Source organism: Mirounga angustirostris, unplaced genomic scaffold (genome assembly GCF_029215605.1).
Source record: "Mirounga angustirostris isolate CCGP_5_RB_7025 unplaced genomic scaffold, mMirAng1.0.hap1 SCAF_13, whole genome shotgun sequence".
NCBI lineage: Eukaryota > Metazoa > Chordata > Mammalia > Carnivora > Phocidae > Mirounga > Mirounga angustirostris.
Genome location: NW_026991721.1, coordinates 88,336,454 through 88,359,959, shown reverse-complemented (window position 1 = coordinate 88,359,959; position 23,506 = coordinate 88,336,454). Strand labels below are relative to the sequence as shown.

Here is a 23,506-nt window from a genome sequence, read left to right as displayed (position 1 = left end):
TCTCTGGTCTCCCAGGACTTGCTCCAGGTTGCTGGTCCTCCTTAATCCTGCCCTTCTTTCTCCTGCTGGTCTCTCTGAGCAGGTGTTAACTCACCAACAATGGAGGCCTGAGCTGGGTACAAATGTTTACACCTTCAGGTGTCAGCTTAAAGTTCTTCTGGTTCTCCTCCCAGCAGGGGGTGAAGAATGGGGTGATGTTTGCATCCATAACCACATGGGCCATTCTTTAACCAGCCAAGTGGCTTGGCCGCCACCCTCCCTTCCAGGAGCACCTAGCACCCTGAGGAGGACTGTTTATATTCTCTCCATGCCCCTGGACACCAGCAGATCTAGGCAGGCCTGTGATCTGAAGCACTGATAGGAAGAGCCATGGCAACCAACCCAAAGGAGGTGACTGCCCACTGGTAGGTGGCGTAGTGGAGGGAGGCTGCCAGAGTACCCGTGTCCACTCCTCCCACCCCCAGCCCTGCAGCTTATCCCCACCACAGGCCTTGAGGGAGGAAGCAAGGCCTGGCTCTGGAGTTGTCTGGGGAGCTAGGACAAGGCCACAGAATAGGAGTGCTGGTGACAGCTCTGGGCGATGCCTTTGTGCAGCTCTGCAAGCCCCCTGTCTGTCCCTGTGGGCAGCCCTGTGCCTGAAGGCCCAGGTCACAGACTGGGGCACGGGAGATGGGATATGAGGTACAAGGAACTTGTCTACCTCACGAGATCTTTGAAGACCAAAGAAAATGCAGCATCATTTTGACCTTGTGCTGCCAGGCATCCTGCTGGGCCTGCCAGTGGAACTGCCCTGTCTGTCTGTCCCTTTTAAGACAGAAGAGTTTTCAGGAACTGCACTGGGCTCCCAGCCAAGGGGCTGGGGTGGCTCACCCTCGGGGCTTATGAATAGGCCCGCTTAAATGTCAGACTTCCTTTGATGGCCATACAGGTGCGATTGTTCTTTTTTTTTTTTTTTTTTTTTTTTTTTTTTTTTAAAGATTTTATTTATTTATTTGAGAGAGAGAGAATGAGAGAGAGCACATGAGAGGGGGGAGGGTCAGAGGGAGAAGCAGGCTCCCTGCCGAGCAGGGAGCCCGATGCGGGACTCGATCCAGGGACTCCAGGATCATGACCTGAGCCGAAGGCAGTCGCTTAACCAACTGAGCCACCCAGGCGCCCAGGTGCGATTGTTCTTAACCTTTGCTTAATTAGCACCTGTCTCTTGGTGGTGCCATATTTCATTGTCTGGGATCCCTGGCTTGTGACAGAATACTGAAATCGACAGCTTCCTTAGAATTTGCGCCAGTGTAACCAGCAGGCGAGACAGACCAGGCCTGGACTTCTGTTCTTTGTCCTTATACTGGGAGGCGGGGTGAGGGGGTGGGGAACAGGGGGGGCACGGACTGAGGAAAGAGGTACTCTGGTGTTTGCTTTAAGGAGCCTTCCTAGCCACCCTGGAATCTCCTCCTCCTGCTGTTTCTCCCAGAAGTATATCATAAAGATATGCTCCCAACTGCTGACCCAGGATTAAAGAAGACTCTTTGTCCATCCATCCATCCATCCATCCATCCGTCTACCCATCTATCCACTCCACATATATTGGTCAGATGCTAGAGAATCTTGCTTCCCTGGAGCTTATCATAGCCCTTCCCCAGTTCTTGTAAGAAATTGCCTGTATATTCTCTTTCATTTGCCTTTTTTTTTTAAGGTCTAGTTAATACATGTGATGTAGTTTGGGGAATGTAGGTGAGATCTGGAGCCAACGACCAAGAAAGAATTCTTGAGGCTTTTTTGGTACCAAAAGGTGGTTTTATTAAAACGGGGGGACAGGACCCCATGTGCAGGAAGAGCTGCTGCCCCGGGGTTGTGAGGGGTGCCTGATTATATACTTGGGGGTTGGGGTAAGGAAAAAGGGAGGTTTTCTAAAGAACCTTCCTATGCAAAAGAGGACCTACAAGGTATTGGAGGCCTTGCCATTGTCAGGTTAAGGTTGTTTTCCCCTCTAGCCAAGCATTAACATTAAGACAGTTGGGAGTTTCCTTCTGGAAGTTCGGTTATTGATAAGAATCCTTTTTTCTTATATATCACTAAGACATTTGTAAACTGAGGGAGACTCCTGTCCCCCAGGAGTGTAATCTCTCTAAGTGAACCATTTGTCTTTCCTTCCCTTGGCTTTAGGGCAGCAGGGAGTGCCTGAGGAATGTCACACATGTCCCACCTGGGGACAAGGGAGCGGGGCCTTGTGGGGTGTCAGCTTGTGCTTTGTCCTCAGCTTGTCTTCTGCGCCCTCCTCACAGACACCCAGTAAAAATGCAGGTAGTACAAAGAGCTCCGTAGAAGTCCTTCCCTCAGCCCCCATTCCTCCATTTCCCTCCCCCTGAAGGGACTGTTTCTCAGGAGAGAGGATTTCTTTGTCTCTCCTCCCAGGTATAGTCTTTGCATATTGTGTAGGTAAGTGTATTTGTATCTGTCTCTGTGGACACAGTGTGTACTTTCAGTTCATCTCAGGTGGGTTCTTGGATCTAAAGTGCCCAGACCAAGAAACTCTTCCTTTGGCTCACTCCAGAGGGGGAGAGATGGCTCCCCAAGGCTCCAGCCACTCTCCATCTTGCCCCTTGCCAGGAAGCCCTTACTTCGAGTCTGCTGTCCTGCCTCGTAAAAAGAGATGGATGGTGTCTAGCCTGCCCGGAGTGATCGGCGGGCCACCTTCTGGGATACCAGCCTGAGACCCTGTCTAGCTTGCTTCAGACCCTTTCTCTGGGCCCAGGGGGCAGGTTGGGGGGTGGGGTGGGGCTTGAACTGCCTGCAGAAAATCTGGGGTCATGTCTGCTGTCAAAGAATGGGTTTCCCTCCCTCACGCAGCCTGTGACGGACGCCCGGCAGCCGGCTTCGTGCCTCATTCCTTGCCTGTGGAGCGGAGAGGTGTGATTTAATGTCATGCTTGTGATTGGTCAGCAGCCATCATCTAAAACAAATGCTACTATTATCTGAGGTCTGGGACAGTGACACATAACAACAGCTGAAGATACCGACGGGCACGCAGACACCCCAAGTTCAAGCACTTTTGTTTCCTGCTTCTCCTGGGGCTCCTAGAGAGAGAGAGAGAGTCCTGGGCACAGGCCCTACGGAGGGAGAGTCTAGAAGGGGCTTGTGGGCAAACCGCGGCTTCGGCAGGCACAGCTTAGCCATTTGCTGGGAGCTTCCCACGGGGCTCATCTGTAGCAGGTGTGAGGAAGAGAGGCCCCGACTGTTAGAGAGGAATGTCTGTGGCCTGAAGAGACTGTCTTGTCCACAGTTGGACCAACAGGCACCATATGGGAAACCTCCTCGGTTTTCAAACCGGGGCCCTGGAGGATTCTGTTGGGTGACTCATGGTCCCCGGATTATGTCCTTGAGGAATGTAGCAGCTTGGCTGAGTGCTGCAAGCCTCCCCTCCCCCTTCATCCCCTCCCCTCCACCAGGCCTTGCCCCGTGGAGCCCTGGCGGCCCAGGGCTGCCTTGCACATGGATGTGATCATCAGCCAGGGCTCGAGTGCTTGGGAGGGGCGGGAAGGTTTTCTGTGCAGAGGAAGGGTTCATTTGCCTTCTGGCACAAGACCTTGTTGACTTTGGTTCTTTATGCTGTTAGAACCTCCAGGTTTTCAGCCAGGCACTGTTTTTAGGAAGGACAGCAGGAAGGGTGCTCTGTGAGCCCTATGTGATAGGGGAAGAGAGAAAAAGGTCTGGCACTCTGGCGGTGCTCATTGCTGAGCTGGCCCCAGGGTCCCTTTTCGCCCTTCAAATCCTTCTACACCCCTTCCCCTGCAACTGGACTCCAGACAAATCAAGTGGCTTACTCTCCCCTTCATGTTCTATACTTCCTTGCCTCTGGGCCTTTGCTTTCACTGTTCCTTCTACTGGCATGACCTTTCTCTAAACGCTACCTCTTCTTTAAGACCCAGATCCCCTGCCTCCCTGTCTGGATCAACCTAGCTAGATAGTCTTTCCTTTTTTTTCCTGTACTTTTATCACTTTATGTCTTGTAGTAGCTACTTATGTACATGCTGTTAGCCCATAAACTCTTGGAGGGAAAGAGTTGTCCTTGGCACTTTCTTGAACCTTCTCCCATCCCCCCTCCATCAGCTCTGTGAGTATATAAATACTCCCATATGATATTCTTTTTTTTAATTTTATTTTTTTAAAGATTTTATTTATTTATTCGATAGAGACACAGCAAGAGAGGGAACATAAGCAGGGGGAGTGGGAGAGGGAGAAGCAGGCTTCCCGCGGAGCAGGGAGCCCGATGTGGGGCTCAATCCCAGGACCCTGGAATCATGACCTGAGCCGAAGGCAGATGCTTAACACCTGAGCCACCCAGGCGCCCCCCCATATGGTGTTCTTGAGTAGCAAGAACAAACAGAAGTTCTGTCCTTAGGTTGTCCCACGCATCCCAGGCATGTGGAAGCTCCCATTGCCGGGGGCTCCCCGGGATCGCCTGTGGCTGGCACTGAAGCAGGCCTGGGGCCAGGCGGTTCCTGGCTTCTATGAGGGATTCTAGGATTGGCAGCCTCCCCTGGCGCTGTCCGCCGCTGAGCCTGGTTGACCCCTGCCGATCTCTGCGCAGCTCGATGACCTGTACCTGATTGCAATCTGCCATCGCCGGGGCATCCGATCGCTTCGGGACCTCACTCCAGAGCACCTGCCGCTGCTCAGGAACATCCTCCGGGAGGGCCAGGTGAGTTGCCTTGGCCAAATCCACACCGAAGCCCAGAGGAATTCTGTTCTTATTCCGGTGTGTTCCCTGGCCACTTCTTCACCCTTCCTGGAAGTCCATCTGTGAACGGGGCTTCTCTCTGGCTGCCCGTCCCAGGACCCCACGAGGGCTCTTCACATGGACTCCTGGTCCTGCCCTTCCCCTCCAGCTCTGCTTTAAGCCGCCTTTCCTCTGCCTGGGTTCCCGCTTTTGCCTCCCTGCCTTTTCTCCTGCAGGTCTCTTCTGAGACCCCCCTCTTCTCCCAGGATCCCCTGTGTCTGCTCATGACAGCCACATCGTGGCAGATGCATTTCTTGGGCAGATGGGTCCCCAGCTCCGATGTGTGCACATTGTACCTCCTCCTCTGCCTTGAGGCCAGAGCCTGAGTTCTATAGCACCTGGCGTTCTGGGGTACTTTGTACAGGGATATCTGCTGGATCACATGAAATTAGAGGAGCCCTGGAGGCAAGGGAAGAGGGTCTAGAATCTGGGCTCGTGGTTTTGGTTCTGGCATTCTGACCCTCACCACCTGAGTGACCCTGGGCAGGACTCATCATCTCACCTGCCTGGGCCTCGGTATGTGGATGGGATGCTGCTAAATCCCATTCTGTGGGGTGGTTCCCAGTCTTTTTTCCACTCAGAATTCAAAGATGCTGCCCTGAGCCAGGGCCCAGCAGGCACCAGGGTGCCCGGCCAGGAGAGCTGCTCTCGGTGGCTTTGCCGCAGGCCTGGGGGGAAGGGCTTTCCTGGATCCGCTCCTTGCTACCTCTGGACCCCAGCTGCCCCGCCACTGCGCCCTACCTGGCCTTCTCCCTCCTGCCGGCCCACATCGCTGCCTCTCTGGCCACCCGTCTCTGAGTGGAGTAATTCGTTTCTCTCCTGCAACAGCCTCTGGATGGCAGAGTGGTGTCTCTCTCAGGGAGATGCTGGGCCTACACTTCCACCTGCTCTGGCAGCTCAGGCAGCCTCGCCCAGACAGGCCAGCCATACTGATGTAATTGTGGGGTGTATTCTGAGCCCACTGAGGCCCTCGTCTTTTTCTCCTCACCTCTGACCTCCTCAGGAATTCGCCCACAGTGGAAATCAGAGTCTCCTGTTAATGCCAAGCCTTGGAGGCTCCAGAACGGGAGTTTGGTAGAAACAGCCCTACCCCTGAGCAAGGTGGGGGGTGGGCAGAGGGAGCCGGGGTCAAAGTTAATGCTTTCCTCTTCTACCGGGAGTCTAGTGAGATCTTCCCTGGGTCTTCTAGGGGCAGCTCTTCCCATGTGCCCTCCCCCATGCTCTGTCTTCCACCAGGCCTCAGCTCGGCCCCATCCCTGTCACCCTTGTTCCCCAGCTCCACTCTGTTCCATGCTAAGAGGGGATACAGGCCCCCTTCCCACCTACTCAGTGACTTAAGTCGGCATCAGTCATCCAGGGGGAGGACAGTCCCCATAGTCTTAGACATCTGGGGCCTGTCCTTAGACACTGGGACTTCTAGATTCCCAGCAGCGACTGTTTGGGGAGCTTCAGTGTTTTATCGAGGTTGGAGTGTGGAACCTTAACGGAGGCCCCAGTTCCCTTCACTTGGGAGAAAAGCCCCTGTTTGCTACTGTCACCTGCTTGTGTTGAGTCCCTAGAATGGAAGACAGGGACCTGCAGCGAACTGTGGCGAGGGCTGTCTGGAGGGCTTTTGTCAGCCGTCCAGAGGCCAGCCGGGGATTAGGGCCAGAGGAGGGCCCGTGGGCGGCACAGTGACCCCTTTCCTGCCACCCCCCCCTTCTCATCAGGAAGCCATCCTGCAGCGCTACCAGGTGAGCGGAGACCGTCTCCGCGTGTACCTGCACTACCTGCCGTCCTACTACCACCTGCACGTGCACTTCACGGCCCTGGGCTTCGAGGCCCCCGGCTCCGGGGTGGAGCGGGCTCATCTGTTGGCGGGTGTGATCGAGAACCTGGAGCGTGACCCGGCCCACTACCAGCAGCGCACGCTCACCTTCGCCCTCAGGGCCGATGACGCTCTGCTCGAGCTCTTGCAGGAGGCCCAGAGGAGCTGAGTCCGGCCCGGGGGCTGTCCGGCGAAGAACACAGATGTGTGGGGTCGGGGGGCTGGGGAGAGACTTCGGGATTTTTAGCACCAAGTGAATTTTTTAAAAAATGTATTTTGTACTGGCTTATTCCTAGTATGTGAATAAAGTATTAGTCCCCTTTGGTGTGGACTGATGACTGGGGAGGCAGGTGGTGCCGGCAGAACAGGGTAGGAAGATCCTGGTACAGGAGCCAAGTCTGGGGTGCTGGCTTCAGCTGACCCGGATGTGTGCCAAGGGCTTTCTCCAAATCCCAGTAAACACCATCCTTGGTGATTTCTGTGTCCCGAATCTGACGGTGCCTTTCCCTGTCTTCGGTCCTTCCTGCTCTGCTCTCACCTCCCCCTTCCTTCTTCCCATTTGCTCTATCTTCCTCCTGGTGTTCAAGGCCCATGTGTCTGGGAGTTCCCCACAAAAACCAAATACAAAAACGTTCTGGAAATAATCTACAGAGTGTTTTTGACAGTGCTTCCTCTTCCCCTCCCCAGAACTGAGATCACACCTTCAGCCTGTAAGTCAGCCCCGCTGATAAACTTCTTGTTGACAAGGATAAAGGATTGCTGCCTGGAAATGGGAGGGTTTTAATAAGAATCAGATGATGCAAGCTCAAAAAAGCTTGCCTTTGCCTCTGTTATTTGGTCAGCGAGCCCCTGGCCTTGAGTTTGTTATCTAGGGAGGAAGACAAAACAAGCTCATAGAACAGCCAGAAGGCCAAACACAAAACAGCCCATCAAGGGCAAAATGATACGGTCGTGGTGGAGGACAAGAGCTCCGAGGGGCTCGGATTCGAGGTGTGACCGGCGACACAGGTCCCTGTTCGTAGAATCCGGAGGCCAGGAAGGGACTTAAGAGTGTCTTAGGCTGGTGGCCTTAGGGAGCCTTCGGGGACTTAATCTGGGAAGGGTGACGTCAGGGTGCACACGTGAGGGTACGCACTTGGATACATGAGGCACTCATTTCAGCACGGGGACAGGTATACTACACTGCGGAGAGGGGCTGGGATTTGCTCGTTAGTCCCTCAGCCCCGCTGGACCGTGCTTCCTCGGGAGGCTTTCTCAGGGGGGACAGGATGTTGGGTTCTGCTAAGTGATAAGAGGGCAGCATAAGGCAGGGATGGCCTGTATTCTGCAATTCCTGGACTGAGAGAGCCAGGAGACAATTCAGAGTCAAATGCACGTTGCAGGCCAGGCACTGCCCTAGAGACTGGTGAGTGGTGAACAAACCGAAGTCTCTCCCCCTGGAGGTGACGTTCACCCCATAACCTTGGACCAGACCCCACGTGTCCTGAGCCTGTTTCTTTGTAAAAGAGAGCGGGGATGAGGATCCACAAAGTGTCCTGCTGTGTAAATGTAACGCGTGATAGTGTTGCTTTCTGGTAAACGTTGACTTACGTCTGGTAAAGGATCGCCTTTTAAGCCAGGCCATGCTTTAACTGTTGGGAAAACAAAGCTCCTCCCCTCCAGGCTACTGGGGCAGCCAGCCAAGCGAACCGTAGGAGTAGAAAGAGGCAGCACTTGGGAAGCTACCTTGAAAACAGGTATGTGGGAGGGGCTGGTGTACAAGGTTCCCCTAGGAAGACCAACGGAGTGTGCTTGTGGAATCTCAGTGCTCGGCGGGATAGCTGACCTGCGCATCTGTCGCGCGACAGCCTAAGTGGAATACGGGGGTGAGGCCAAAGGGGGCTGGTTACAGGGAGAGGGGTGGCCCTGGGTGGGAGCTGCCTTCCCCCCCACCAGGAAGAGATGAAGCAGCGGCTAGTTTAAGAGAACCCCTGGCCGGTTTTGTCCATGTACAAGAACTGTCGCAAAGATAATTGAGGGGAGCAGGAGTGGAGGGGATGCCAACCCAGAGAGGCCCCTCCTTGCAGACAGAGCAGAGGGACCCAATCCCGGGAGCATCCTTTTCTCCTTGACAGATCAGGTTCTGCTGGTGGGGCTCTCATCTGGCTTCACACACGGGTGCATGCTTGGAAAAGATGAGCCCGTGGCAAATCCCGACCCCAAAAGACCGCTGGGGAGCCTCTCAGGGGACCAGGGTCTCTATTTCGCTGGGACTAAGCCCTGCCAAGGTATTCCCTGCCTCCCCAGACTTGACTCCCCAGCGTGATCTGTCCCATCGCTCCTCCTTCCTCTCAGGCTTACTCACCCATCCATCAAGTCTCTACCAAACACCTTGCATGGGCCGGCACTGCAGTGTGGTGTTGGGGACAGGAAGATCAAGAAGACCCACCAACCTGTACCCTCTGGGAGTGTGGCTCCGTGGGTTGGGAGAGTGTAGGACGAGGCCGTAGGTAAGAGCTGTTCTAGAGAGAGGTTCTAAAGGCTTTGCTCTTTTGTACTGCTGGGAGGCACTCCTCTGTCAGGATGAACTCTGCTTTCAGAGGGGAAGAGGGTCACTTCTCCCGTGGCCCCTGAAGCCGGAGTCACTAAGGCCCAGAGAACAGCCCTGCAGGCTGCAAACTGCTCTGGGAGAAGCGACCTCAGGAATTTGGCCTCATGCCCCCAAAGGCCCCCGCAGTGGCCAGTGTCCCTGCCCACGAGTGTTTACTTCTCCTCCAGGGAACGGCTGGTCAGATGTGTGGTGAGGCATGAAATGGATCCTGCTGGGTCCCTGTGTGACATACACCTATTTGCCCTCGCCACCGCATGAGACTGTCTTCGAGGCAACCCCGTCTTAACCTGCATCCTGGGGCCTCCAGCTGCAGAGAGGAACTGGCCGAGTCAAGGGGTCAGTCGCTCTGTTACACCTCATCTGAACTGCCAGAGGGCCTCTTCTCGAAGGCCCATGCTTTCTGACCACATACCACTTCCTGTCAGTTCTAGGGAGTCTGTGTTCCCAGGGACCACAGGGGTCCAAGTGCAGCTCCCGCCACCACAGGCCCCATGGGCCTGGAGCAGGTCACAGCAACTGGGTCACCTCCCGAGCAAGGGCTTTCCTCTCAAGTAAAGGAGCTCCACTCAATCGAGGTCTCCTGCTTCTCAGTCCAGGGGATACAGAGTGAGAGCTACCTACCCCCTCTCTGCCCTAGCTTTCCTCTTTTTTAAGATTTATTTATTTATTTATTTTAGAGAGATGAGAAAGAGAGAGGGCATGAGTGGGAGGGGCAGAGGGAGAGGGAGAGAGACTCCCAAGCCGACTCCGCACTGAGCTCAGAGCCCAGCGCGAGGCTCGAGCTCATGACCCTGAGATCATGACCTGAGCGGAAACCAAGAGTCGGCTGCTCAACTGACCACACCACCCAGGCGCCCCTGCCCTAGCTTTCCTCTGGATGTCACTTTGAAGAACCCCACATCCTGCCTCCCCGGAGAAAGCTTCCTGAGCAAGATCCAGGGGCCCTCGACCCCACCTTAACCAGCTAGCAAACGCTGGCCCCTCTCTGGCAGCATGATACATCTGTCCCGTGTGTTGCCAAGAAAGTCTTCTGTGTTTGACTGCGTGCCCTCCCCGTGCGTGCCTGTGTCCCTGCCCTGCTGGAGCAGGGGAGATAGCACCCTGCCCGGGAAAATCCTGGACATGTCCACAACTGGCTGTCGGCCCCCAGTACTTGGCCCACTCTCTCCTCGGCGTGGCTAGAGAAGGAAGGAAGAATGACTGCTATTGTTCCTTGGCTCCTTTCATTTTGCCCAAAAGTTTCCTCACAGAGCGAAATTGCTGAGTGTCCTGGATTTGTCAACACTCCTTCATGACACGGAGAAAAATAACATTTCGGAACAAATGGGACATGTAAGCTGAACACAGAGCCCCGAACTGAGAAACAAATCGAGACACATTTACATACAAAGTAATATTTGAAATTGTTTCTCTTGTAATACTTCCATATCCAAAACATTTTAGTGTATCTCTTTTCTCTCTGAATCAACTAATGTAGGTCGGCCAACTCTTCCTTCTCAGAAAGGACGAAAATCTTCATTCCAAACATGTATATATTGATGTTAAAATGTCCTTTTTTAAAGAAGATGGTAGTCATTGGTGGTAGTTGTTTTTAAAATATCCTCACTCAGCAAAATAAATGTTGGCAACCCTGTGTTTGTTCTAGTGCTATTATTAGTGAAACGATACTGGATTCTGAAATCTACACAGACTTGAAGTTACCATGTTCTAACCACTTAAAAAATAAGCAGGGACTGAATCCGTTTAAAGTGTTTCAATTCAACGCCCATGTTTTGCACATCTTCCCGACTTTTTTTTTTTTTTAAGTAAGAATCTGGAGCTAGAGCTCACATGGAGCTTATGATTTAGTGAGGAACACAGGCATTAATTACAAAGTAATTACAAGAGTGGTGAATGCCTTCAAATAAAGCAGAGGGGGCTGTGAGAAGGCAAATGCAAAGAGAAGGCAAATTTCTAGGCTACGTTTGACAAACAGAGGCCAGGCAGTTCGGGGGACCATGGCTCAGCACGCTGGGATCTAGAGCCAAGCTTCTGGCATGACACACACGTGCACAATGACAACACTGGCCAGTTCGTCCTTCAGGACCATGATGAAGAAATGAAAGTCCAAGCGAAGGACAAATGTCTGGAAGGCAGTGTGGTCTGGTGGCTTTGGCATAGAATCTGCACCATCCCCCAGGTATGATCGTGGGCAAGTTACCTAACTGCTTCCAAATTAGGAATGATGAGTGCCCACCATGAAGGGTTTTGTGGGGATTAAAGACGAGCCTTTTTTGGACATAGTCGTCACTGGGTAAACGTTAGCTTTATTTCTACTGTGAGAAGGATGTAACCAGAGATATTTGGGCTATATATTAAAAAGAACTTCTGATTAGAAGGGCTGTGAAATGCTAGATTATGCAGTGTGGAGGCACAGAAACCAAGAGACTCTTAAGCAAAAAGCAAGCCATAAACTGTCTGTGGTTAATTGACTGTGGCCCCAAGCAGAGGCAAGGGCTGCACGCAATGACTTCTTGGGATCTCCTCCAGCTTAAAGGTTCCTGGAATGCCTTGGCCTAGCGGCAGGTTTCTAAGACTACAACGGTGATGTCCCCTGCTTGCTATTGAGAACCCTGGGAACAGCTCAGCTCTATGGTCCGGCCATATAAATCTGATAAAAATAGGAGCTGAAATACCCTCCCAGAGTTGCTATTTTTAAAAGCGTCTGAGATGCTGGATTGGGTTTATTTCTTCCTCACAAGGCATCTTGCTGTTCCCTCCTCCTGGTGGGCAGGATGCTAACGGGGCACATGTGTGGCGTTCTGGTAGGAGCCAGAAGCCTGTGAGGCACATTTGTCGAGCAGCTCCGGGCCTCCTACCCACCGCCTGCCAAGGAGGAGCCTCCGGGGCCACGGCTTCCCCGACAAGCATCTGGCCCTGAGGCCCGTCTGGTTGCCCCACTTCCTCCACCGTGGAGACAGAACCAGAGAGGTCAAGGGAGGCAGAGGAAAAAGGAACGGAAGCAGCTCGGCTCCAAACGGGACCAGGACCCAGACGGCGGCTCCTTAGGTCGTCTTGTCCTGTCCCTGGCGCAGCTAGCTGGCGGGGAGAACAGTCCCAAGGAGCCAAACCCCTGCTGGCTTCATCACACTGCCTCTTGCTGAGCAACCTGCAGTGTCCTGCAAGGGGTCAAGGAGCTGGGTGGTGCTCAGATGGCTCCAGAACCCCTCGCCCAGGGTCCAAAAGGCCCCAGAATTGCTTCCCTCCTGCCCCACTGATCATATGGCTTCCAGGCAGCTAGCTAAGCATCTGGTTGTGCCATTAAGAAACCGAAGGGGAAAGATCATGAGTAAGCACACTGGGGCCTGAGGGGAGGAGTCAGAGTACAGTTAGCTTCTGGGCGCCCAGTAACCTGGGATAAGCCCTGGGGGGCGGGGAGGGGAGGAGATCTGACTACTTCTTTTTTTTTAAGATTTTATTTATTTATTCATGAGAGAGAGAGAGAGAGGCAGAGGGAGAAGCAGGCTCCCAAGGAGCAGGGAGCCCGATGCGGGACTAGATCCCGGGACCCTGAGATCATGACCTGAGCCGAAGGCAGACGCTCAACCATCTGAGCCACCCAGGCGCCCCAAGATCTGACTACTTCTATAGGCTCAAGAAGGGATGCCACCTGCATAAGATAATGCACACTTACATGCACACTATACTTTCAGAGCCAAGTTTCAGGCCACTGCCTAATTTAATACCAACAGTAACTTTGACTAAACACAGTTATTTCCATTTTTTTTCTAGTAAGAAAACTAAAGCAATGTAGTGACAGAGGTAGATTTGGGAGTCAGGTCTCCGGGAGTGAGAGTTGGCCCTTCAGTTCTGTTCAGTTCTGTTCTCTGGCAGAGTTTACATGGCTCATGGCAAGAACTGCAAACCGTGTTTAGATCTAGTTCATCAAAGGGTCAGCAAAGTTTAGAAGCTGGGTCGATTCTCAGTTCAGCTTGGCCAGACTCACCTTGGTGATTTGGGCACCTGTTGACTCTCTTTGGGCCAGTTTTCCTGCCTGTGAACCAGGGACGATATCCCCCTTTTCCCCTTGACTCGCTCAGGGCACGGGCTTTAGTCACTGGCTTCTTTCTACCTAGCTAAGCTTAGTTTAGGCCTGGAGCTAAATGCAGTAAGTCTTTGTTGACTGAATGCTTGATGGACCAAGCCAACGGCACCATTCAAACATAACTAAGTTAGACATTGGTGGGATGCAGAAAGAATCTGTCAGTGCAAGGTGTGATTTAGAACGGAACAGTCACCTGTGGAAGGACTTGGAGGCTGACTCTGTTCACCCAAGCCTTCTCCACTTTGCTCCTGCACAGCCTCCTGAGGTATCTGTTCTCAACAAACAGGCCCTCCAGTTTCATCTTCATTCTCTGAACCCCCTTCGCACTTACCGTCGGTTACCAACACCTTACACTTAGTCACTTCCGGTCTTGCCTTATTCTTGAGCAGAAGTCCATTGTGAGCCTTCTCTCTGGGTAAACTTCCTGGAGACAGGGACCAGGTCTTAGACTTTCCTGGGAGCCGCCAGACCCCCCAGCACCAGGCTGTTCCCACGAGGGGCTCAGGAAACACCGCTCACCTATGGAAGATCCACTCACCTATGAAAGAGAGTGCCTCGGGCGCTGGGGGTTTCCTGGGGGGTAATTTCTGGACTACGGGTTCTGGGCCTGCGCGGTTTCCAGGCTTGATGGGGATGTCTGAGCCCAAGGAAGTAGGGTCAGGAGCCTGATGGGGTTTCCCTTGGCGACAGCGTGCCTGGCGCCTTCTGTAAGGAACAGAAACTGAGACGCTTTCTCAAGGCCAAAATCGGTGTGCAGAAGAGGGGCGGCAGAGGGAGCGGTCTGGGAGCTGCAGGTGCAGACGAGGGCAGAGGAGAGGTCCAGGGCCAGGTCCAGCGCACCTGGCCGCGGGGCCCTGGGGAGGGGGTGCGCTCCCGAAACAAGGCCCCCCCCCCCCCCTCCCGTGCCTCACTTTGCCGAGCAACGGACGCGGTTCACCACGTGGGAGAGCCGAGAACCCTTTGTTGGGTCTCATTGTTCCCAGGAGAGTGCGCGGAGGCTGCGCTGGGCACATCCATCCTGGCGCCACTCACAGGCGGCGCCCGCCCGGGCTCTACCCTCACCCCATCCGGCCTCCCCTTCCGCCCTTCCGCGCCCGCCCCGCGCGCCCCAGCTCCCCGGCCCCGCCGCCGGCCTCCCCCCCTCCCCGCCCCGGGTCTCCACGGCTCCCACAGCGTCCCAGGCCGGCGGGCGGCAGCCCCGCCCGCGCGCGGCAGCGCCCCAGCCCTTCCTCCGCCTCCCCGCCCTTCCTCCGCCAGCCCGCGCGCTCCCCGGAGTCGGCTCCCGGGCCGTGTGCGCAAGCGTGTCCGGCCCCTTCCCCGCCCCCCGCCCGGGCCCGGGCCCCCGCCTCCCCGCAGGCGGACTTGCCCGCTCGCAGGCCGGCCCCGCGCCCGGGACAGGGACCCGGCCGAGCGGAGCCGCCGCGCCAGCGCCGCGCCGCCAGCCCGTGCGCCTAGCGGATCGGAGCTGTGCGCGGAAGTGTCGTGCCCCGCCCCGCTCCACCCGCGAGGGTGAGTACGCGGCGGCCGGTCCCCGTGCGATCGGGGGGAGGGCGGGAGCGCCGCGGGGGCCCGGCTGTCTGGTCCTCCCCCCACCTCGCCCCGCGTCGCCGCGGCCGGGGGAGGTGGTCGGCCCGGCACGTGGGCGCAGCGCGGGGCCGGCCGGGGTGGGGCGGCCGCGGCCCGGGGATCCCTTTCTCTGGACCACATTTTCGCGGGAAGCCGGTGCTCTTCACTCCCTTGGAGTGAGCCACCCGGCTGGTCCTCTTCTCCGGAAAGTTTCTAGCCCCCACCCCTGCGCCCCCGCTCAAGAGGCGTCCCCACCTTCAGCATCCTCTGAGCCCTGCTGTCTCGCACGACCGCCCCCATCGAGTCCAGGAGATCGGTGGGCTGGCTTGGCTAGAGGTGACAGGCTTTGCTGGGTCCATCGTGTGCAGGAGTTCCAAGGTCGCTAAGCAGAGCCCAAAGGTGGGAGTTGCTAGCTGCAGGCAGGCGGTGCCCGGGATACCAGGTCCCCGTTGTGGAGGCCTTCGGGCCTAGGCCCCTGTGCCTCAGAGTTGCCGGGGTGGTGGACAGTGGGAAGGGCTGGGGCTGGGGTGAGGGTGGGGTACAGACGCGACAGGACCCCCGGGCCCCGCTGTGGGCGCGGGCTGCCGCCTGGGGGCCCTTGCCGGCAGGCACCTTCCGGCCCTCCCACAGTTGCCAACGTGTCTGCCGGCAACTGCCCCCTCCATTGCCAGTCTTGGGGGTGAGCTCCGTCTGGGCCATCGGAGGCCTGATCCACTGGGGCTGCTTCCCCTGTTCCACAGACCCGGTCCTGAGGGCCTGGCTTAGGGGGCTCCTTCTGGAAGGCTGGGCGTGGGGGGGGGGGTGTAGGCAGTGTTCAGGTGCTCAGCTGAGCTTGTCTGACCTCATGGCCACCCACAGGCTGGCACCCCCACAGGCTCCTCAGGGGAGGGTGTGCTTTCCACCACTGGAGGGAGACCCAGCCAGGAAGCCAAGCTCAGGCTGACTTCTTCTTCGCAGAACCTGGGGAGCGGGGCCTGGTGCGGGCTAGCTTGTCACACGAGGCACAAGCCGATGCTGCTCTCTCTTGAGCGGCCACCTCCGGGCCGGGGCCGTGGCCGTGGCCGTGGTATTTGCCAGGGTGATTTTAAATACGTTGATATGTGTGAAGTGCTCTGAAAGCTACCTGCACAAAGGAAGAGGCATGTAAGTACTGCTAGTGATGTTCCTTCCACACTCCACACTCTTTTTTTTTTTTTAAAGATTTTATATATTTATTTATTTATTTTTATTTATTTATTTATTTATTTATTTATTTATTTATTTATTTATTTTAAAGATTTTATTTATTTATTTGAGAGAGAGGATGAGAGGAGAGAGAGAGCACATGAGAGGGCGGAGGGTCAGAGGGAGAAGCAGACTCCCTGCCGAGCAAGGAGCCTCATGTGGGACTCGATTCCAGGACCCTGAGATCATGACCTGAGCCGAAGGCAGTCGCTTAACCAACTGAGCCACCCAGGCGCCCTAAAGATTTTATATATTTATTTGACAGAGAGAGAGAGACAGCAAGAGAGGAGGGAACACAAGCAGGGGGAGTGGGAGAGGGAGAAGCAGGCTTCCCGCTGAGCAGGGAGCCCGACGCGGGGCTCGATCCCAGGACCCCGGGACCATGACCCGAGCCGAAGGCAGACGCTTAACAACTGAGCCACCCAGGCGCCCCGTCACACTCCACACTCTTACTTACCCTCCAGAGCTGCCCCCTAATTCCAGAGAGGGTGCCTGGGAGGCGCCAGCTATTGGGGGGGCTAGAAATTACCCTGTGGGTCATCTTTTCTCTTTGCTGGGAGCGGGTGGGCCTGGGCCGAGGTGGCGCTCTGACCTTGCTCTGCTCCTGTCTCCACCGAGTACTCTCTGTACCGTCCCTCAGCATCACTGCGCTGGGTGGGAGATCTTCGGCTGTCCAGTGGGCCCTGGGTTTCATCAAGGGTTGCAAGAGAGGGGTTGTAGGAGTTGGGGCCAGTCCCCCGTCCTCTCCCCAGCCCAAGTTGAGGGAGTTAGGAGGGGAGCATAGCTGGAAGAATTTAGGAAGGGGAAGTCAGAATCACCTGCTGGGACTGTGGGCTAAGATGGCCTCTGTAGCCCCGGACAGCAGGGACCCTCTTTCCTGGGAGCAGAGACCAGGGCCGCGGAAGCCCTCTGCGCCTTCTAGGCTGCCTTCCCTTCTCTCCCTCACCCCCTTCTCTACCCAAAGCAGTGACTCACTCCCCACTCCCCAGAAACAGATTTGTTTGGCCCCTTTACCCTCCCAGCCCTTTAAGGATCCAGTTTTCTGGGTAGAACCAAGAATCTGATCCTTTCTGGAATTGTAACAAATCCGGGGGAAGTCCCCAGCAGGAGCAGAGGCGTCAGACCCCCTTTCGCTGTTCCAGCCTCACCTGTGGTCATTCTGTAGTTACCCCATGCTGGCCTGGCATCTGCCCTACGTTGAGGGCCCCCTCGGACCCTATCTGGGCACATTCTCTGGGTCTCACCTCAGAGAGGCTGCCCCGGTGGTGTTATGAATTCCCCCTCTCAGAATGGTTCACACTTTCTGTCTGGGGGAAGGAGTCACTCTACCTTAGAATAATACAGAATGGTTCTAGCCCACAGGGGAGGGAGAGCTCCAGCCTCCTGAAAGGGACCCTCCAGATCAGTGTCACAGAACATTCCAGAGGCTGAGGGCCTGGTCCGCAGATGGGGATCAAGGCAGGCACGAGAACCTCACTGAGCTCCCGAGCCCCCAGAGATGGACCCTGGGCTCTGGAGAGGGGGGTGATCAGGTAGTGAGGGGAGGGCCCCCAGAAAACTTCTAGAACTTGCTCCCTCATGCTGACTCCTCAGCTGCCCTGTCGTGAGACATTTCCCCCCTGCAGCAGCTATCTGGGCCTTCCCTCCCCCCCTCCCCCCGGCCCCCGCCCTGGGCCCTCCTTCCTTCTCAGGGTCTGGAACCTTGACCTGAAACCTCTGGTTGCCTCCAGAAAAGGATGAGAGCAGGCAGAAAAGGATGGAGGCTGTGGTCCTTTGTTTCCCTCTGTCCTTCGGGGCTCCCTTCCCAGAGGCGCTCAGCACTGCTGTGTGAGTGTTCAGAGGGCCCCTGGGTGGGCTGCCGGCCACCCCCGGCCTCAGAATCACCCCTGACCTCAGCCGCATTCCCAATGTATTTGTGTATGTGTAACACTATGCTGCAGATGGGGGAGTGGTTGGATGTAGCCGCAAGTGGGAGCGCAGTGAATGTGATGCCTGGGCCCCAGCCACGTGCCACGGGGCTTCCGACTGGGGCCCCCGAGCCCAGCACGGGGCTGAGCTCTGCCAACGGGTTGCGTGGGGTCGGTTGCTTTCCAGGGTGAGAGGGACCTTCAAGCGTCCAGAACTGCAGGTTTTCTTCTGGTCTTGGCCCCTTGCCTGGGACCAGGAGACATACAGGCAGCTCCTGACTCTCTCTCTGCCCACCCCAGCCCTGCAGAGCTGTCCTGTAGAAAGATGCTGGGCCGACTCTAGAATCTGAGGCCCCGGCTTCTGCCCAGCATGGAGGAGGGGCTGCTGCTAGGGCCGAGGGCAGGTGCAGGCCTGGAGAAGCCCTCAGTGTCTACCTGGGCCTCGAGTGTGGCAAGGCAGGGCTGCAGAAGCCTAGAAGCAGCTGTCCTCGTGTGGTAGGACGGTTCCTTCTTCCTGCCTGGACTTTCCCTCTGCAGCCCAGCCCAGTGGGTCAGGCGCTCCCGGATCTGGCTTCCCCGGGTGGGGTGGGGAGGATGGTGGTGGCTGGAGAGGACAGGGACCCGTTTGCAGAGTGCTGGCCCTGCACATTGTTGTTTCTGCCTTGGATCCAAACCCTCCTGCAGGGGGTGGTTTCCAGGGGCTGTAGCAACGTTCCTTGTGTCCACCATCTGCCCTGTGTCCTCTGCCCGTGCAGCCTCTGTAAACACCTGTCCTTGCAATAAAAAAGACTTAGCAAATAACACAAGTACTTACCACGTATCTATCAAGCACTTCTTAGAAGTCTGGCCCGATAAACTTAACAAGAAAAAAAAAAAAAAGGCATGCTGTGCACTTATTTCCATCCCTTTGGGTAAGCCTCACGCACACCTTTCATTCAGCCCATTTATCAATGAAGAAATGGAGGCTCTGGAAGTTGAAACTTTGGCCAAGGTCACAGCTCCTAAGCAGCCGAGCGGGGACTTGTATCTAGGCCTGCTTTGGAAACCTGCTCTCCGCTGCTCCCCCAAGCTCAGTTTCCGTCCTTTGGTCTCTGAAGAGGCTCAGAGGTGTGAAGGACTTGGCTCGAGGCCACAGTGCGTCGGTGACAGGGCAGACCACAACCTCAGCCTGCCAGCCCAGAGTTCTTGGTGCCGACCCGAACCCCACGTGTCGCCCCGCGCGTTGCAGCACCCTGGCCTGGAGTGCAGGCGCTTTGCTTGTCAGCCCTCTGTGGTCAGGCGGGGCAGGGCTCTCCTCTCTCCCTCCCCGCCCCTCCTGGCCCCCACCTCTCCCGATTCCCCCCGTAATTGCTTCCATCTGGCCCTCCTGCCGGCTTGTATTCCTTTGGAAATGCGGCTCCCCGGCTGCCGCCCACAGGGCTGCAAGGCCTCAGCCGCCCACCGTGGTGACACGTGGGGAAGGGGAAGGCCCCTCCAGGTCCCAGAGCTCGGGGACCTGGGCCAAAGTGGCTGCTTCCAGGGTCCAGGACCTGGCATCCCCAGATCCCTGCCAGGCAGGGATCCTTTGCTTCCGGGTCCTCCTTGACACCCGTCCTGGCCTGGCTTCTCCAAGAGCAGCTCTCAGTCCTCGGGGTGAGCTTCCCTTCTGCCTTGCCAGCACCCGCCCCCCACCCGCCCCCTTGCAGGTGGCTCAGGTCTGGGGGAGGGAGGCCTGGTTGGAAGGGACAGCAGGAGAGAAGTGGGGGCCAGCGAGGGCACGCCCTGGGGACCACTGCCAGAGGCTTCTGGGAGGGAAGCGAGCAGGGCAGTGCCGGCGGCAGAGGCTGAGGGACCTGGGAGCTCTGGACAGGTGAGCACGGGGCCTGCTTGTTTCCTTTGGTCCCAGGTCATTGGCTCAGAACGAGCAGAACTAGCGAGGCCTCCTTCTGTTTTGTGTTGATATACAATAAAACCTGCACATTCTCACAGTGCATCTGATGCTCTGTTGACTCCCTTGCCCCAGGCTCTGCCGAGGCCGGGTGGGGAGGGATGCCAGCAGGGTCCTCAGTGGGGCCAGCTGGAGATTTCGGGAGCGTGCTTCTGCCTGGGGAGGGGGCACGTTCCCCATCGTCGAAGATGTTTAGGCATAGACCGGTGACCTTGACAGGGACAGTCCAAAGGAGATGCAAGCATAGGCGGGGCATGTTGGTGGTTTGGAGCAGGTTTGAAAACTTTTAAGGTATTTTCTCCCCCGAGATTTTAGGATTTTAGTGTAAGCTCCAGGAACCTATCTTGTTCACTGCTGTATTTTTCATGGCTGAAATGATGCATAGCAAATAATAAGTGCTCGGTAAATATTTGTTTGATGAATGAATGGAAGAGGTACCTTGGGTTTTCTTTGTCTTCATTGTGTTCCTGCTTTCCTTCCTCCTTTTCCTGAGGCAAAGGAAGAAAGCTGCCCTTTGGAAAGGTGAGCTGTCTGTCAGAGAAGGGCCTGGCCTGGCAGCTTGCTGCCTTGCTTCCCCCGGGGTCTCTCCATGAGCTGGAGAGGCAAGCAGGAGCCCCAGGTAGGAGCCCCAGGTAGGGATGGGCAGGGGTCTGCCCCCTGAGGAGGGCCTGCCCCTCATTCCACCCACCCTGGGTGCAGCTGGTCCCGTTCCCGCTCCTGTCTCCCCTCCTCAGCCCGAACTTGAGGTCCCTGCACAGACTGGTCCTCATCTCCCCTCTTGTCCTGACATCGGTCCTCTCCTCCCATTTGGGGCCAAGCGAGGTGCCCCTAGGAGTGGAGTCCCTCTCTGGTGTCCACTCAGGAGGTGGGGTTCACCCCTGTTCTTGCTTCAACCCAAACAACCGCACTTCGATGCCTTCTCCATATTGGCCTTCCACATAAAATTTCATTTGGAAGTAGGACAGAGGGTTTCTGGGCTTTATAGAGTTTTACTTGAACCCCCCTGCCCACCCATTCGACCCCATCAAGACTTTTATTTTCCCAGTAGCATGCCGCGTGTGTTCTCATCTCCTCCTCTTTGCTCTGTCTGCCCCCCCTCCCCATGGCTTGGGTGCCATTGGTAACCACCTTCCTAAATGGCAAGTGTCCTTCAGCATCCTACCCGAGGCTCTGCTCTCGGAAGCCTGCCGGACTGCCCAGCACGCTGCCACCTCCCCCCGCGCGCCCCCACTGCTCCCACTGTTGCCGCAGGCGGGGCCGGGGGTGGGGGGGAGCCGTGCTCTGGGGGGTGTGGTGGAGGTGCCCTGCTTGTCTCCTTTCCCGGCTGCCTGGCCTCGGGCCCTCGCGTTCCTCCTCCCAGGAGCCCACGCTTCTGAACGAGAGGGCATTTCCAGTGACATCCCAGTGCGCAGAGTCTTCGGCCCAGATGCTGCCCATCTGCCCAGATGCTGAAGAGTGTCTGACGGCGGGCCTGGCGGCCAGGGGCAGGTGGCCGGGCAGGAGCCACTGCTCATGGCATTCTTTGTCTCCTCTCCGTCTGCTCCCAGGTCTGTGACCTCGGGCAGGTGTCAGGTCATTATGCTCCCTCAGCACGTCTGTGAATTGGGCTCATGGCATCGGCCCCACCTCACAGGTTTGGGAGGCCCAGGGGAGGTAAACATTTGCAGGTTGAGAGCGGCCTCAGAGGTCACCGTAGGGCAGGACCGACGACTGCCTTCCTCCCCGCGGTGTCCTAGCACCTGGCACCGGGATGGCACACGGTACCTGCTCTGTAACGATTTCTTTTTGCAAATGAGGGAGTTGAGCCTCAAAAAGGTAACTTGCTGTTCAAGGGCCCCCAGCGTCTCCTCCCCACAGGCAGGAGTGACCCTGGGTCCCTCTGCCCCTCCGTCCACACCCTGCCCCCACCTCATTCCTTTCTCTGAGGTCCTGACGTCATCCAGGCCCCCAAAACCAGGACGGGCGCGGCTACACCCCCAGGGAGCATGGCCGATCAGGACTGATGGAGGACCAGGTGCCCTAGGACGCGCTCTGGAAACGTCCACTGCCATCCTGCTTCTCCTGGACTGGCCCTGTCCTCGGGGGACGCTAGCCCGGGCCTGGCAGGGCAGAGTGTGTTCTTGGAGAGGGGGAGCCCGTCCTCCCGGGCTGTGTGGACCCTGCTCCCCACATCACTGTCCCCCTTCTCTGCTGGTCCGTTCCTTGGTCCTTTTTCTCCTCTTTTTTTAAAGATTTTATTTATTTATTTGACAGAGACACAGTGAGAGAAGGAACACAAGCAGGGGGAGTGGGGGAGGGAGAAGCAGGCTTCCCGCGGAGCAGGGAGCCCGATGCGGGGCTCGATCCCAGGACCCTGGGACCATGACCTGAGCCGAAGGCAGACGCTTAACGACTGAGCCACCCGGGCGCCCATTTTTTTCTTTATCTGATTGTTTCCTGCCTTCCTTTCTTCCCTCTTCCTCCCTCTCCCTTCGCGTCTGACCCCTCTTCTTTCCCCTCTTGTCATCCGGTGTCCCCCACGCCCCCTGTGCCTCAACATCCGAGTGGTCCTGACATGGCGGCTGGACTTCCGGGGCCGGGGAGGCACCCTGCCAGTGGAGGCTCCGGAGCCCCTGCTGTTTTTGGCAGCTCCAGCGTTTTCGAGGGACATGGTTCTCCCAGCAGCTGGGCTTGGGGAAGGGACAGGGCCGGCGCAAAGCAGACTCAGAGTGAATTTCAGCTCGGCTCCCTGGGCCCTCACCCACCTGCCTGGACATCCTCCTGGGCAGGAAGGTGGGACCTCGTCCGGGAGCCTGAGGGTCTCCGAAGATGAGCCGGCTGGTGGAGCTTCTCTGGCTTCTGACCTCTGCCCTCCGCCCTCCTCTCTCCAGAGCTCTGGCCCTTTCCCGGGAGGGACCTGCTGGGATGGAGGAGGCTGGTCAGAGCAGGGAGGAGATTTCTGTTCAGACACCTTTCAGGTGAGCACATATGGTGTGTGGTGCTTGGGCCCGGGGTGTGTGTGTGTGTATGTGCACTCTAAGTGTGTGGATGAGTGTGTACGTGGGTTGTGCAGGAGAGAGCGAGCCTGGGCAGGCATCCGCGTGTGGACAAGAACACGGGTGGGCCTGTGTGAGTCTGTGTCCCCCCTTCTAGGCCTGCTTCTAGCCCAGAGCTCTCCTCTCTGTGGTCCTCGTGACCCTGGCTTCGCACAGGGCTCTGTTCTGTCTTGAGGGCCAGCTGGCCCCCTGCTGTGGTCCCACGCAAGAATGACTGATCTCTGGCCACCCATTTAGCTGCCTGGGGGCCCTCGGGCCAGCGTTTGCCCCCCACCTCCCAAAATGGAGGCGTGTGGGGGCTTCCTGCCCAGCGTCTCAACTCTGCCAAGGCGGACGGAATGGGGAACAGCTGCGTTGGCTGATTCCGGCTCCGTATGGATTTGGTTTGACAACAAAGCTCCGTCTGTGTTGTTCTCAGGCCCCTTACATAACCCGAGGGTGGGGAGTTGGGGGGAGGCAGGCAGGAGGAGGTGGAGATGGGGACAGGGAGACACCAGGACAGGATGGCCGGAAAGGGGACGGGGACAGGGAGGAGAGGGAAGGGGAATGAGAGACCACTGGGAAGGAGAGAGAGGAGGAAACCTGTGTGTCTTGA

General features: G+C 56.8%; 2 protein-coding genes and 1 long non-coding RNA gene across 7 annotated transcripts in view; 2 read left to right on the top strand and 1 right to left on the bottom strand.

The window, feature by feature from the left end:
- The window catches only part of DCPS (decapping enzyme, scavenger), a 37,201-nt gene extending 30,303 nt beyond the window's left edge, over positions 1-6,898 (top strand). The window contains exons 5-6 of the mRNA XM_045894716.3: positions 4,583-4,693; positions 6,481-6,898. Coding sequence (XP_045750672.1) covers positions 4,583-4,693; positions 6,481-6,747 — 378 coding nt within the window. The 3' untranslated portion in view covers positions 6,748-6,898. The remainder of the gene's footprint in view (positions 1-4,582; positions 4,694-6,480) is intronic.
- Positions 6,881-14,417, bottom strand: LOC135362409 (uncharacterized). The gene is made up of 2 exons (XR_010407037.1): positions 13,791-14,417; positions 6,881-13,676 (listed from the first exon to the last, which is right to left on the bottom strand). It is a non-coding gene; the product is annotated as an uncharacterized LOC135362409 (long non-coding RNA).
- A 140-nt stretch (positions 14,418-14,557) lies between these two features.
- The window catches only part of ST3GAL4 (ST3 beta-galactoside alpha-2,3-sialyltransferase 4), a 35,457-nt gene continuing 26,508 nt past the window's right edge, over positions 14,558-23,506 (top strand). The window contains exons 1-2 of one of the 5 annotated variants that reach the window (XM_064577244.1): positions 14,558-14,761; positions 22,747-22,833. In XM_064577244.1, the coding sequence (XP_064433314.1) occupies positions 22,781-22,833 (53 nt within the window). In that variant the 5' untranslated portion in view covers positions 14,558-14,761; positions 22,747-22,780. Of the gene's footprint in view, positions 14,762-14,808; positions 15,218-15,775; positions 15,962-22,746; positions 22,834-23,506 lie in introns of those variants that run through there. The other 4 variants (XM_064577246.1, XM_045894713.3, XM_045894715.3 and 1 more) reach the window with 4 other exon arrangements.